Genomic DNA, 13881 nt, shown 5'->3' with positions numbered 1-13881 from the left:
AATCGTGAAATAAAATTCATGTCAACCGGTGTAGTTTATTCACTGTTCTCTCATCTCGATTGTCATGTTTTTTCTGCAAAATAAAAATAAAAAATAGAATGAAACACAAGGCAACAATCAAGTTTTGTTATCTAAATTGATGACTGATTTCAGAGGGAAATACGGGATTAAAAAAAAAACAAACACACACACAACAGAAAGGCTGACAGCTGTAGTTAGGTTTTATATGCATAATATATGATAATGAAATAGGAGGTAGGTTAATCTGGACAGGCGGTGTACCGAAGTAGGGCAGTTTTACACAGCTGCTTTCTAACCTCTTCCTCTTTTCACTGTGACTAATAAGATCTTGGCCACATTTCTCAGTGTTGCATCAATCTTAAATATTCTTGCCATTTGCTCCTATCTCAGCAGAAACCCCTTTCCCACGCCCAGACATTTTCCATATTGCGCTCACCCACTCACACTGGGCTAAATTATTCTACACCCTCAAATTATAGTTCTTTCTCTTGAAGAAACCCACCGGCTACAACCTAAAAATAAACTTTTATAATGTATGTATTTATTTATTTAATCCTAATGGGAGCATATATTGTTGACCCATGGAGAGACAGAGCATCACACGCTACAAGAACAAGACATAATATTCTAATATATCTTCTTCTGGATCACGTATGTCTAAGTAGTATGTTCATTGATTCATTTTATTTTAATCTATTTTAGTTTTGATAGGTGCTGTGATATTAATTGGGCTCATCTGTCTGTGCAAATGAAATTTCCACTCTGTATTATGAAGTATATTTAGTCTAGAGGGTTTCACCTCTGTTACTATAATCCAGCCTTGGTTGGTGTACACTTCATTGACCCTTCATTGAGGACGGCATATCATTTTAGAGTTGAAACAGTAAAAAAGCTCACGGCAATATCCTCATCTTTGGACAGGTAAAGCCTTTTGACAGGTTTACTACAAATGTCAAACTTCACACACATTTTAAGCAGGAGTCTTGTGAATATAAAAAAGCGAAGAGCATTTAATGCACCTTTCTTGTTGTATGTAAACAATTTTTATTCAAAACATAGAAAAATATATAAAAAAAAGATAGTATGATTTTCCCAGTACTTGCAACCAACATGTATAATGCACACACTGTTGTCAGTTTCATTCTCATCTGCGTTCCCTTCTGGTTATTTGAACAAAGAAAAAATATTAACATTACCCACCCTGTACCAAAATGACAGGCCCAAAATGGCCTCATTAATAGATGCATCAAAGCAAATGTAAATAAACTACCACATTAGATATACTCAGAGTCATACACAGTACATAGACATAAAGCAGGTATATCTTAAGTGATATGATGAGGACAAAATAGTGTTGGCAACAAATTAAGCAACAGTCTAATAATATTACCATTTCCATGGGAAATAAGAAGAGCTTCCAACTTCAATTTGATTCACAAAAAAAAAAAAAAAAAAAAAAAACACTGTCAGTCATTTTATTTATTTTATTTTTCCGCAGATGGCTGTGTCTTCTCTTTATATTTCTTCTGAAACTCCCGGAAAAGGCTGAAGGTCTTGGGGATTTTAATCCTCGACTGACGCAAAGGAGAATATTTCTTCTCAGGATGTGGGGCCCATGTACCTAGTGTTGTTCATTCATAGTAATTAGAAAAGAACACGACTATGACCTCTACCATGATTACAGAAATAGAAAAAAAATATATGCACATATGTACATACACACTCTAACAAAATAAGCAACAGAATCAACACAACCTTTCAGATGATTTTGAGCACTTTAACAATAAGCTGTCCTAGTTTTCGATAGATGAAAGGGAAAAAAAATCAGGTGTTACTGTCTTGCAATCCTAAAACATCTGAGTATCAGTAGAGCGGTGCATGCTATGCCTTTTAAATGCATGTATGACACATACATTTCAAGTGTTAATCTGGAGGATCCATACATGATTTGTTTATGCTAATATCTGAATTAATGCAGCTTCTAAAAGTGCTGTGCCTATTAGAGAGTTCTGTGTGTTACCTTTTGGTATCTTCAGAGTTAGTTTTCCACCTTTGTCCATTGCTTCAACAGAGTCAGGCGTATCTGGGCAAAAAAATGAATTTATTTGGCCATGAGTTCCTGAGGCAAACATGTTAAAACTACAGGTACCTTGCTTAAAACAGCTTGAACCATGTACCTGAAACAACTCCAGGATAGAGGGGCACTGTCTGGGACCCTGAAATATACTGAAACTTACAGAGCTACTTCTTAAATTGCTGCAAGTCAAAGTCTGGGATTTGGATAAATGTGGTCTCCCACACCACCCATTAGATTGTCTTTTATTTTTAGGTGGATATGAAAATAAGTTGATCTGTTGGCCTGCCAATGATTAAAATTAACACATTCCCTCATTTCCATTTGTCATGGTCATTGACCAATAGGTTAGACATTATACTGTTATATATTAAACAATTATATGATATTATATGACTTACGTGTTGTGGAATCTGTGGTTTCATCTCTACAATCAGATCCATCTCGGAGGTTGAAGGTATTGGGCAGCACACTGAATCTCAAGACATTCTTCTCATGAGGAGGCACGACTTCACCGTTCCCCACTTCAGGTGCACTTCTCCTATGCTTGGCAGGCCGTTTGGCTGTAACCACATCTTTTGACTTTTCTGCTCTGAGATCATCTGAAGTAGATCTGCTCCTACTAAGACTCAGAGACCGTTTGACTGTCCAAGTTCCTGTCGATGACCTTTCACAGCAAACTAAGAGCTCCTCTGTGTTGGTCTTGCCAGCCTTTTCTACTTTCGATAAACGAGCAAAGCCATGCTCCTGTGCAAGAAACCTGCGTCTGTGTTTGATTTTTGTTGGTAGAAAAGTCTTCCTCCATTCTTCATGAATTGCTTGCTTGACTGAATATTTTGGCACAGGGGCAGTATCTGGGGAGCTTTTTGGCGAAATGACATTGATAGTGAGAATTTCAGGAGGCCTTGTTGGTTGATGTGACAAATTGTCTGAAGATGCCGTATGGTCCTTGCGACATTCCAAAAAACGCTTTTGCAGAGATGATGAGCCAAACAGGGCCAGTTTTACAACCCTGACATTTGTGGCAGTGGGTTCCATGTTATTGTGGTCAGCAAAAAACTTTCTACGTTTGGAGATGCCTTCAAGAGCTGGCTGTTTATCAAGATCCTCGTGGTCTTCATATTTCCTTTTTTTTTTTAGCACTGGAACAATTCTATCAGGATCTTTCAGTCTCTTGCGCTTTTTTCCATGACTTTCATGTTTACCACTGCCACTGACTGATTTTTTAAAGGTAGGCCTGTGGAGATTCTCTTTTTCCAAGGAAGAATTAACTTCAACCATTTTATCAGGTGACAGCTGCTTTGACCCACAAGACTCATCCCTAAAACTAATATGCTTTTGTTTGTGTTCAGTATTCAGCGGTGTCTCTGCTCGGTCTGTGCATTTGAGCCAATCTTGTCCAGAATCATCCTGAAGGTCTGATGTCTGGATAATTTCACTTTCACTGCTGGAGGGATTCTTTATTTCCTCTCCACTAATGAGTGAACTGCCTGACTCAGTACTACCTGTAGGTTTTAGCTGAGCTTGCCCACAGTCCTCTTTGAGGTCTGACATCTGGATAGCAATTTCAATTTCGCTGCTCGAGAGATTTCCAGTTTGTTTTTCATTAATGACTGAAGTCCTTGACTGACTACTATCTGTAGAGTTCAGCTGAGCCCATCCACTGTCCTCTTCACTATCTGACAATAAGAGGATGATATCATTTTCACTGCAAGAGAGATTTTCATTTTGTGTGTAGCTAATGACTGAACTACTTGACTGACTACTGCCTACACTTATTACAGAAATGTCCTTTGGTTCTATGTTGCTATATGAGTGAGGTATATTATCCTCTTCAGTTAGGTTGATGATTTCATCACATTGCTTAGACCAGCTAAATATCAAGCTCTGAATATCTGAGATTTTTACATCATTTTCCTCATTCTTTAGGTCAAATTTGCTATGTGATGGGGTTACACAAAAGTCCTCCTTCTGTATTTCCACTTCAGCTTCAGCAATGCTTTTCTTGGTAACATCTTTAGAACTTGAGTCTTGGTTGCACTGGCATTTACTCACTGTGTTTGACCCTGAAATCAATTCTATCCACTTTGTGATGCAGCAACACTGTTCTAAGGAGAGCTCTGCCCTATTCTCTAGTGTCACCTCACTTGATTTGACATCTTTCACTTCAGATAATTCATCCTGAGCAGAGTCATTCATGGATTTCTTTTGCTGACTGTCGGTCTTATTGTTTTTTAAGATTTCCCCTTGCAGTAGCTCATGGACAATCCTGGCTTCATCTTGAGGCAAAATCTGAATGTCAAATTTGTAAAACGGGTCACTAGAATCTGGAATTTCTGTGCTGGAAAACGGGGCTTGTGTAAAGGTCTCTACAACAACTGGCAGTTGTTGTACATTATCCGATTCAACTGTCTGAAGCTCTGTTTGAAGCAAGGCTTCATTTTTCTCCTCACTCCCAATTTGTGCAGGAATACCATTCACTGTCCCAATTGGTTTTGCCTGGCTGTCACTCTCCAGTTGGCGTTGAGGACATGTCAAAGACTGAGGGAACCCAAACTCTTTATCAATGTCATCTAACTGATCATTGATATTCAGCCATGATGACGTGTATGGCATTGTGGGAGGAACATAGTCATGTGGAAGGACACAGATGTTTTTTTGTTGGCGTGAACAAAGTGATTTCAATTCAGACAGTACAATGGATTCTGGTGTCAGATGTTTGTGTAAGTAGTTTTTCACACTGCCCAGAAAAAGTGTGTACCTGCCTTTGAGCAGATATTCGTCTTTCAAGTTTTGCATGAACATTTTTTTTAGTTTCTCTCTATGATTAACCTGGTCAGAGGGCATCTCAACTTTACTGGCCTCAATCAACTTGGTTAACCCGTCAATTGTCCATGAGACTATGGGAACTGAGGGCAAGTCAAAAAAATTGACATTTGGATCTTCTGGACTCTGACATTTGTTCATTTCACTAAGTTGATTAACAGGCACTTCAGAGGTCTGTGACTGGTGAGCAGTCAGTGTGGCACACTGTTCACTTTGTATTGTATTTGGTAGTTTAGATTCTGCGTTATCTGCATTTAAATGATTCTGGGACAAATCTTCAGGCTGCACTGAATCCATATTCAAACACGCACCAGCTCTTGTTTCCTTAGCAATTTCAGGGTGAACCCTACAATCATCTTTAAAAGAATCAGATACAGATGTACTGTGTTTAGAATATGCTGTTGAGGAAAGGGGATTCTCAGCATTACAAACTATTTCATCTGTTGGGGTTGGTTTGCGAGGATGACTGATTGTTTTAGAGGAGGCTTGCTTCTGTTTCTGTGACAATGGTTGAACAACAGCAACAGCTTTCTGGCTTGCAAGAAAAGGAGTTGTATGACTGCTGCACTCATTTGGCTTGACTGATGAGATTGCCATTTCATGTAGTCCACCATTAGTGGCTGCACATGACTTGGTCTTATTTTTCTGTTGTGAAGTAATTCTCTTATAAAACTGATGCAGTTGTGACAGACTGCTTGGCAAAGATCCTTGCAGAGCTCCCTTTAGGCCTGTGTTATACGATTTATCTCCAACAAAAACAACATTCTGTGCCTTAAATCCATTCCCACTTACATCATCAGTTACTGGGACGTAGAGGTCCTTTGGTGCAGAGCCGTCCTTGGGTTGAGCATTTGCATTGTGCTGTGTGGGTTCAGGTACAGCTTGTCCAAAGGGGCCCATTACAGATTGGGAGGTGTTTGAGTTATGACTTTTGCTGGGATGTAATGCAACGGGCTGTTCAGTTTGACTAGACTCTGTGACCTGGTGCCTATGGCTGAACTGCAAAATCTTCCCAGGGTGGACTGTAGTATTATTATTAGGTGAAGGACCACAGTCTGAGCCTGCATTGTAAGGCTTACATGCATCACCTGTATTTCCTGGAAACATCTGCCTGTTGTGCATAGGCTGTCCTGTACCTGCAGCAGAATTTATAGGACATCCATTTGTTTTTGTACTAAAAGAAAGGCCGGTTTTATTCTGGGAGGAATGTGGATTTGACACAGAGTTACCAGAGGGGGTGGCTTCTCGTCTGTAGTTTTCAGTTTTCTGACACATGTCAGACTTGTTCAAAAAACATCTACTTGGCACATTTGGTTGTATGCAATGGTTGTTGTTCCCAGGGTGTTGAGACTTCAGATTGGACATCTGGCTTGGCAGGGCAGCAAGCGTTGAGAATCCATGTTGATTGCTGTTTAGTCTGTACCCACTGCTGTGATTCTTGTTATGAGCATCATGTTTGCTGTGGGTGATGACAGACACTGAAACTGGAGTGCAAGGCATCTGTACATGCTGAGGTGAGGGAGCTGTTGTGGTGTAAGTTCTGAGAGGTTGAACTGATTGCCCGTTTGCATTCTGACAAAAGCTTTTCTGGACACCATCATGCTGCAGACCACCGGCCTCAAAGCGAGCATCTTGTTTAACTGCTGACTTCCCATTCATTGGAACTTGCTGATTCCAAATTGATGGTGTGCTGTGCATAGGATAAGTGGCATTTCTTTGCATCGTGCTGGTATTTGGTGGAATCCAGTTTGATGAGTCAGGAGGAGAGTCCTGATGAAAAAATTGCTGAGTGGCAACTCGAGGTACATAGTTCAACCTCCCTGCCATGGACGTAGATCCACTTTGTGTAGTAGCAGTTGAGGACTGCATGCATACATTTTTAAATAGTAAATCCATTAGAAGGGGATTATACCTCCCTCTAGTGGGCATCTGATGGGAAGAGACTGCCTGCTGAGGAGCAGCTGGATATGACCCGTGTGACATCTGTCCATTGCAAGAGGTCATATGAACATTTTGCGTCTGTGGGACATCTGGTCTCATGGGCATATACTGAGATGAGTTATCCCAGTTACTCCCAGCACTCAGATTCCCATCTCTGTTAGGGAGTTGTTGACTAGTAACTTGCAAGGTTTGTGAGGGTTGTCCAACTTGGGAGTAGTACTGTCCATTCATCCATGCAGAGGAATGCATTTTTCTTCAACTTCCTGTCCTCCCTTAAGTCATGTGGAAAAGAGATCCTTCCTGGAAGAAATTAGCAAAAAATACAAATAAAATAAAAATACAAAAAATAATAATTACTCTGCTACAGTGAATGAAACTTGTGAGTAAAGAAACTTAAAGAGTGGAGTCTTGTTATTGTGAAGGAATTTTCCATGTAGCTGTAGGTCACATTTAGGTCCTTTTGACCTGCTTTAATAAGACGTACTGTCTCCATTTTGCCAAGGCCATAAGCCTGAGTCAAGCCAGACACAGGGAGACAAGACTGGGCAGAATGATGCCTTTCATGAACACAGAGCTGTTGACCTCTAACATACTTAGATAAGGATTCTCCTTTAACACTCACATTCACACTCATATTACTCTTACTCTTCTCCTCAGCTAGGCATCAATAAACATCCTTTGTGAAGGCCAGCACAGTCTCCTAACATCTCCTTCATTCTGAGGGTTGACTTGAACCCTGCTCATTTTCACAATTATCTTAGAAATGTGTTCACAGAGAGCAACACCACAAATAAGCAAGTAAACAAGTGTGAAGGAATTACCATAAAAATCATGTGTTGCGTTAGCCTTTGTCCGACCTCAAAGTTAGGCTAGTGGTATTTACGATGGGTCTGACCCTCTAACTCATGATCTCATCCAGAAGTGGTCAGCTGCTTGTTTGGAATTTATGACTAGGCTTGTTCAGTACCTAGGTCTGTTTGTGGAAAGTTAGCAAATAATCAGCAGATTAATCAATAATGAAAATAATCGTTAGTTGCAGCTCTAGAGCAGTCAATCAGAAGTTCATTATAATTTCCATGACACTTTACTCTGAGGAAAGAGGTTTTCGAAAGACTAGTTTTCTTTTTTCTTTTTGCTATTGCTGTCAGAAGTTTCTGTTTTTGTGAAAAATGAGCGACTGACAGCAGAACAACAAATAAGCCAGGTCATTTTTAAGAGTGAAAGATAAAGATTTTAATATAGGAAAATAGATTAGATAAATAGGTAAAAAGAACATGTGCTAGACATCAGTGGCCAAAAACTTGAAGACGTGACCATTTCGCCTTAAGAAAAAACTTTTTAGGTCTAAATGGTCAATATCTGTTAATATTGATATCACTGAATTTCCCAGTTTGGGATCAATAAAGTATACCTATTTATCTATCTATCACCCCTGTAACTCCACCTTTACAAGATTCAAACATAATGTTACTACAAAATCTGAGGCATGTTTTTACATTGAACCATTCTCTAAAAACTCCCACAAACAGCACAATAGTCTCTGAGAGGAAAAAATAAACCATGTTGGTCAAGAGTGAATGGTGCAACTTCCTGGGACAGGATGACAGGACAGCGTTATAGGTTAAAGAGAGATGGTGAACCACAACCTACAATACTGTACTGTCATCCCCTCCCAAGAAGTTGAGACAGTCACTACTGACCCTTTGTGACCCTAAGGACCACCATTCACTCCTCCAGTCAGGTGACCCTAACAACTGTCACGACAGGAGAGAGCGCTAACAGCCAACGACCTGGAAAACGCCCCTACACAGGTTAATACCTGTTAAATAGCAGTCTTGATTATTTAGATTATACATTGTTAAGGTGTACTCTTTTTATGTTAAAATAGCCCCCACAAGTTCTTTTCCCAAATATTGTAACTTTTAATCACACAAGCCTCATACAGTAAGAGAGCCTTCAAGGACTCGCTCTGGTGAGGTATGACAAGGTCAGAGTTTACTGCACTAAGAATTTTTTATATCGAGAACTGTCTGCTCATTCCACATCTCTTATCTCTTGGCCCCTCCAGTAGTCTCCATCTAGTAAAACAAGGAATTGTTTTTTGTGATGCAACTGAGAGAGGGACCACTTTCTGTCAAAATTTGATTCATCTATTGTTCTTTTGTTCTGCACAGCAAGGGGCAGGGAAATACATAAATTAATACTAATGCTTTCCCATCCCCCCTCTCTCTCTCACACACGTGCATGCCAGAGACTTAGTCACGCAGTTTGTGTCTTACGTAGCCCTTTCCACCCCTTCCCACCTCTCAAGAGTCCTCTTCAAAAAAATGTGGGTTGACCTTTAAGGGTCTCAGGGTCGTGAGATTGTCTGAGGACATGAGGCCAATATCGAGGCATACGTCTGAATAGAGCCCTCTCTCATTTTGAGACAGACTTTCCCAAACCAGCCAAAACTTTGTTCCTGTTGTTATTCCAAAACTACTACTACGGGATAAAAAAAACAAACAAAAAAAAACAATACAGAGTGAGATCCGGAATATTCCCTCCCTGGTGGCCCGTCGTGTACATACATAAAACTGGATAAGACATTGATGTGGCACATTTTGTCAACGCACAGAGTCTAATCATATGGTGGATGAGTACAATTCCTACAATTCAATGAGAAGACATTCAAAATATAGGGAATGAATACTAATCAATTTGTAAAACAACATAGCTTTTTTTTTTTTTTTTTAAACCAGAAAGTGCTTCAATAATTGTAAAACTGCTGATACTGCTGAGAGCTTGCTGAAGTGACGGGCTGATGCATAATGCACTGCTTCTGTGTGTGTGCGTGCGTGTGTGTGTGTGTGGAGGAGGGCCTGAGGCTGCAGCAGCGTGCACATAAATGATACCAAAACACAGAAGAGATTGAAGTTTTTTCTGTTAGGCACTGTGGAAAAAAAAAAAAAAAAAAAAAAAACTAATAGGCCTAGTGGTGGAGAAAATTCTGATTTTATTAACTGAACCAACATTTACTTCATTATCAAAGGGGCCTAATGTGACCTACAGCTACAGAGAAATTCCCTTCACAGCGTTCACCCATTCACACACTGACAGCAAATGACAAGCTGCCGCACGGGATGCAGTGACTACTGTTGCATAGCTCAGGCTGAAGGTGTGAAGGACTCCCCATTGTTATGTTATCAGCCCAGGGACACCCTCTTTCTCTTCAAAGAGGTGAACCCTTATCACCTGCATGTGTGACTGGCATGTACATCCAAACTGGTGACGGGCCATGAAACTTGTTGGAGGGTCTGGCTGCTACAAATTCTCCCTGTAACCCCCCACATGCCTTGACTCGTGACACATTCAATTCCTGTTGTTATTCCAAAACCACTACTACGGGATAAAAAAAAAAAAATCCCACAGGGCTTATCGGGAGCAAATACATCTGTAATTATTGCTTGTTGACCTGTTTCCTCCCAACCAGAAACATTTGATTATGTTGGACGATGTGATCTTCGAGGCCTCTGACCATCCTGAAGTGGTTAAAATATTCACACATCACCTCAGAATGTATTTCAGCGGGGTAAACACAGTCGCACCATTAGTCTGAGCAGCAACTATCTGGTGTTGTTTAAAAAAAAAAAAACACGACAAATCACAGATCAAGATATTGGCTCAATCGATGTTCCCCTCACAAAAGGTCTTTTCCTTAGAAAGTTATGAAGACGCCATCAAAGATCCCCGTGGGTATTTAATTATCGACCTGCCTGCCCAGACCAATACAGAGTGAGATCCGGAATGTGTGGAACTGTGGAAAAAAAAAAACCTTATAGGCCTAGTGGTGGAGAAAATTCTGATTTTTATTAACTGAACCAACATTTACTTCATTATCAAAGGGGCCTAATGTGACTTACAGCTACAGAGAAATTCCCTTCACAGCGTTCACCCATTCACACACTGACGGCAATCTCTTAATCTCATTGTACATGTGTATAGTGACAATAAAGGCATTCTATTCTATTCAAATGACAAGCTGCAGCACAGGATGCAGTGACTACTGTTGCAGAGCTCAGGCTGAAGGTGTGAAGGACTCCCCATTGTTATGTTATCAGCCCAGGGACACAATCTTTCTCTTCAAAGGGGTGAACCCTTATCACCTGCATGTGTGACTGGCATGTACATCCAAACTGGTGACGGGCCATGAAACTTGTTGGAGGGTCTGGCTGCTACAAATTCTCCCTGTAACCCCCCACATGCCTTGACTCGTGACACATTCAATTCATTTTAATTGAGATTCATATCAATGCTCAGTTTCTTATTTACGTATTTATTGTTGTAATATTTTGAAGGATAAATGCACATATTTAGACACAATGCATGTCTTGGAAATTCAATAAACAATGAGACGCGGTTGTCTTTCTGTGCTTATTTCTTTTGAGTTCAACAAGTCTCCATGGAGAAGCAGCGTCCACATGTAGGCTACATGCTGATACGATGTGGAGACTGGCTCCCTGAGGTTGGAAAGCAAGGCATAGCCTTTTGTGTTTTTTTGCACAGCATTTGGCACAGATAACGGGATGCAGTGACCCGTTATCAGAGATTTGTTTCACTTAGTGGGGTTGCTCCTGAAAGCAACCTCACCTACCACTGTCACCTAAATTTAAATTTGACTGTGGTCCAAGTATCCTCAGGGCACAACAGATCTTACTATATTATACTTGTCTGGGGTTAACAGATTGTAAGATAACATAAGATAAGATGCAAGCAATAATAAATGTATACTGCCCTTCTACAGTGAAACACAAAACCAGAATCTATTTGTTATTCTTATCTCTGGACTGAAATCAAAATGGAGAGATATTTTTATCCTTCTTATTCCATTTGATTTCTTTTTCTTTTTCTTTTTTTTTTTTTTAACTTTTATCCATTTGTTTTTGACATTATATAGTTTTTATTGTTGCAGTTTTGGGAGTCGCATTTTTTATTTATTTATTTATTTAGTCCAGATTTTTTTTTTTTTTTTTTTTTCGGGATTCTTTTAATCTTGCAATGAGAGACAGCGAGTTTCAAAGTGTGATGCAGCGCCTGTCCTGTCACTTTGGGTGCAAGGAAATCCAAGCATTTGCATACAGTCGCTGCAGTCTTTACGACGAGGTGACCAAGCAGAGGTTTAGAGACGCTTATTTCAGATAAAGTTAATTTGTGGGAAAGAGTCCGGGTCCAGGTCAGGATCAGAGCGACGGTCATGCTGAACGTGAACCGCTACGTTTACGCTGCTTTTTTTTCCTCCTCAGCCATGACGCTAACAGTTCTCCAACTTAAACCAAATCTCTTCTGGCTGGCTTTTTTTTTAATCGTACATCAGTGAAAGCTGAAACTGTAACGCCCTCACATTCACATCTGTGCTAATCCACCATGTTCCGTTATTTCAATCCACCACGTTAGCAAACTCCGACCAGACCAGAGTCCGTTAGTTAACGCAGTAAGATGTCGACTTTAACGACAAAAAAAAGTACTTACACGTTTTCCTGAGGACGGCTTTAACCACATCCATGTCCTGGGAGTCACCTGCTTTCTCGAGAAAAGATATCCTCTAGTGATTTTCTTAGTGTGTGCGTGTATTTTGGATGGACAGCTCGGCCACTTCCTCCCGTTGCTTCCGGCCAACCAACTGACGGCTCGGATTTCCACCGGCGTGACGTCACGGAGGTAGAATTCCCCCACCACCGCCCCCACCCCCCCCCGCCACCCCATGGAATCTGGGGGGCAAGTCTCGACACAATGAACACAATTAAAAACAGGCATGAACCAGGGCAGTTGCAAGGAATTCTGGGAGCCTTCTACCCCATTCATTGCCACTTTTTTAACTGTGTGTTTTGTCACCGGCCAATACATCTTGCAGTCAAGCAAGTTAATCCAGCCACTCACTCACTTCATACTCAACCCCAAAATGCAACATACCCTTTTCATTCTGAGCAGGTTCAACCTTGCTTTTTCTTGTGTGTATTGCAGTCTTTTTTTTTTTTTTTTTTTTTTTTGGACAGTTTACATAGTTACATATTCTAAAGCAAGTAGCAAAAGCCAATATTTCCCTCAGACAACTCAACTTATCCCCAAATGAGTAGATTCTTTCAATCAGCTCTACTGTACTGTAACACACCTTACAACACAATACAAAATACAGCTATAAGTTTGCACAAGGTTCTCCTGTGTGCTACACAGAAGTGTAGCACACAGATGTGCTACAAGATGTGCTACAGATGTGCTACTTCAAATGTGAACTTACAGTAAAGAATTGCATCCAAACTCAGAAAGACTTTGTAGTGAAATTTTACTGTATTGATGGCAAAAACTGAAAAACTGTAATTCACATGCAGTATTACACAGAAAAACTCAAAGTTGAAAAAAAATACAGAATACAATTTATAGGCCCCTTTTTTGTAGGTGCATACTGATTGATTGATTTGCAGAAAGGGTAGTGATGCAGGTACACTAGTGTTTTCACAGTGAGGCAGGTCATTTCTTTCAGCTGTGAGCAAGTATTTTGCTTTTGACTACCATAGTGAAGTCAGTGGAGTCAGGGCCAAATAAATGGCACATGTGAGAAGTGTTGCGGAAAGAGTAGTGATGCAGGCAGGGGTGCCACCAGGGATCTTGGGCCCCATGAAAAGAAATCTTATTGGGCCCTTGTATAGCCAACCTTTTTATTTCAGGCCTTTCAAGGGCTCCCTCCCCCATCGTGGCCCTGGGTAATCAATCCCACTTTTCCCCCCACTACCACGCCCCTGGATGCAGGTCACTGATTCTTGGGAATTTGGATAAAACAGGTTTTAATTTTGAAAAAAAAAAGTGAGTTAAATTACAAAATCTGAAGGTATATCATTATAGGCCAAGGTCTTGGCTGTTCACCAATGTACCGGTGCAACCTCCTCATTTTGCATTTTTTTCATAAAATAGGCGTTTTTCCAGTTATTAGGCTACTTTGTTTTTGTCAACACCATCACCGTAATGTTTTTTTTTTTTTTTATTTG

At 40.3% G+C, this 13881-nt stretch overlaps 1 protein-coding gene across 1 annotated transcript; it reads right to left on the bottom strand.

Annotated features, from left to right (window-relative positions):
- Window positions 1–1005: 1005 nt before the first annotated feature.
- On the bottom strand, window positions 1006–12465 carry LOC115360090 (uncharacterized). The gene is made up of 4 exons (XM_030052721.1): window positions 12371–12465; window positions 2497–7162; window positions 2042–2104; window positions 1006–1642 (listed from the first exon to the last, which is right to left on the bottom strand). Exons 2-4 carry the CDS (start codon window positions 7109–7111, stop codon window positions 1506–1508), a joined length of 4815 nt encoding a protein of 1604 aa, XP_029908581.1. The 5' UTR covers window positions 7112–7162; window positions 12371–12465; the 3' UTR covers window positions 1006–1505.
- Between the last annotated feature and the right edge of the window lie 1416 nt (window positions 12466–13881).

Source organism: Myripristis murdjan, chromosome 6 (genome assembly GCF_902150065.1).
Source record: "Myripristis murdjan chromosome 6, fMyrMur1.1, whole genome shotgun sequence".
Lineage (NCBI taxonomy): Eukaryota > Metazoa > Chordata > Actinopteri > Holocentriformes > Holocentridae > Myripristis > Myripristis murdjan.
The sequence above is the reverse complement of the archived record's forward strand: the minus strand, read 5'-3'. Positions and strand labels throughout refer to the sequence as shown.

Coding starts and splice junctions, on each gene's coding strand:
- LOC115360090 (XM_030052721.1), bottom strand. CDS start 7,111: ATGCATTCCTCTGCATGGATGAATGGACAGTACTACTCCCAAGTTGGA. Junction 2,105..2,496: donor AACCACAGATTCCACAACAC/GTAAGTCATATA, acceptor TTTTTTGCCCAG/ATACGCCTGACTCTGTTGAA. Junction 1,643..2,041: donor AACTCTGAAGATACCAAAAG/GTAACACACAGA, acceptor GAACAACACTAG/GTACATGGGCCCCACATCCT.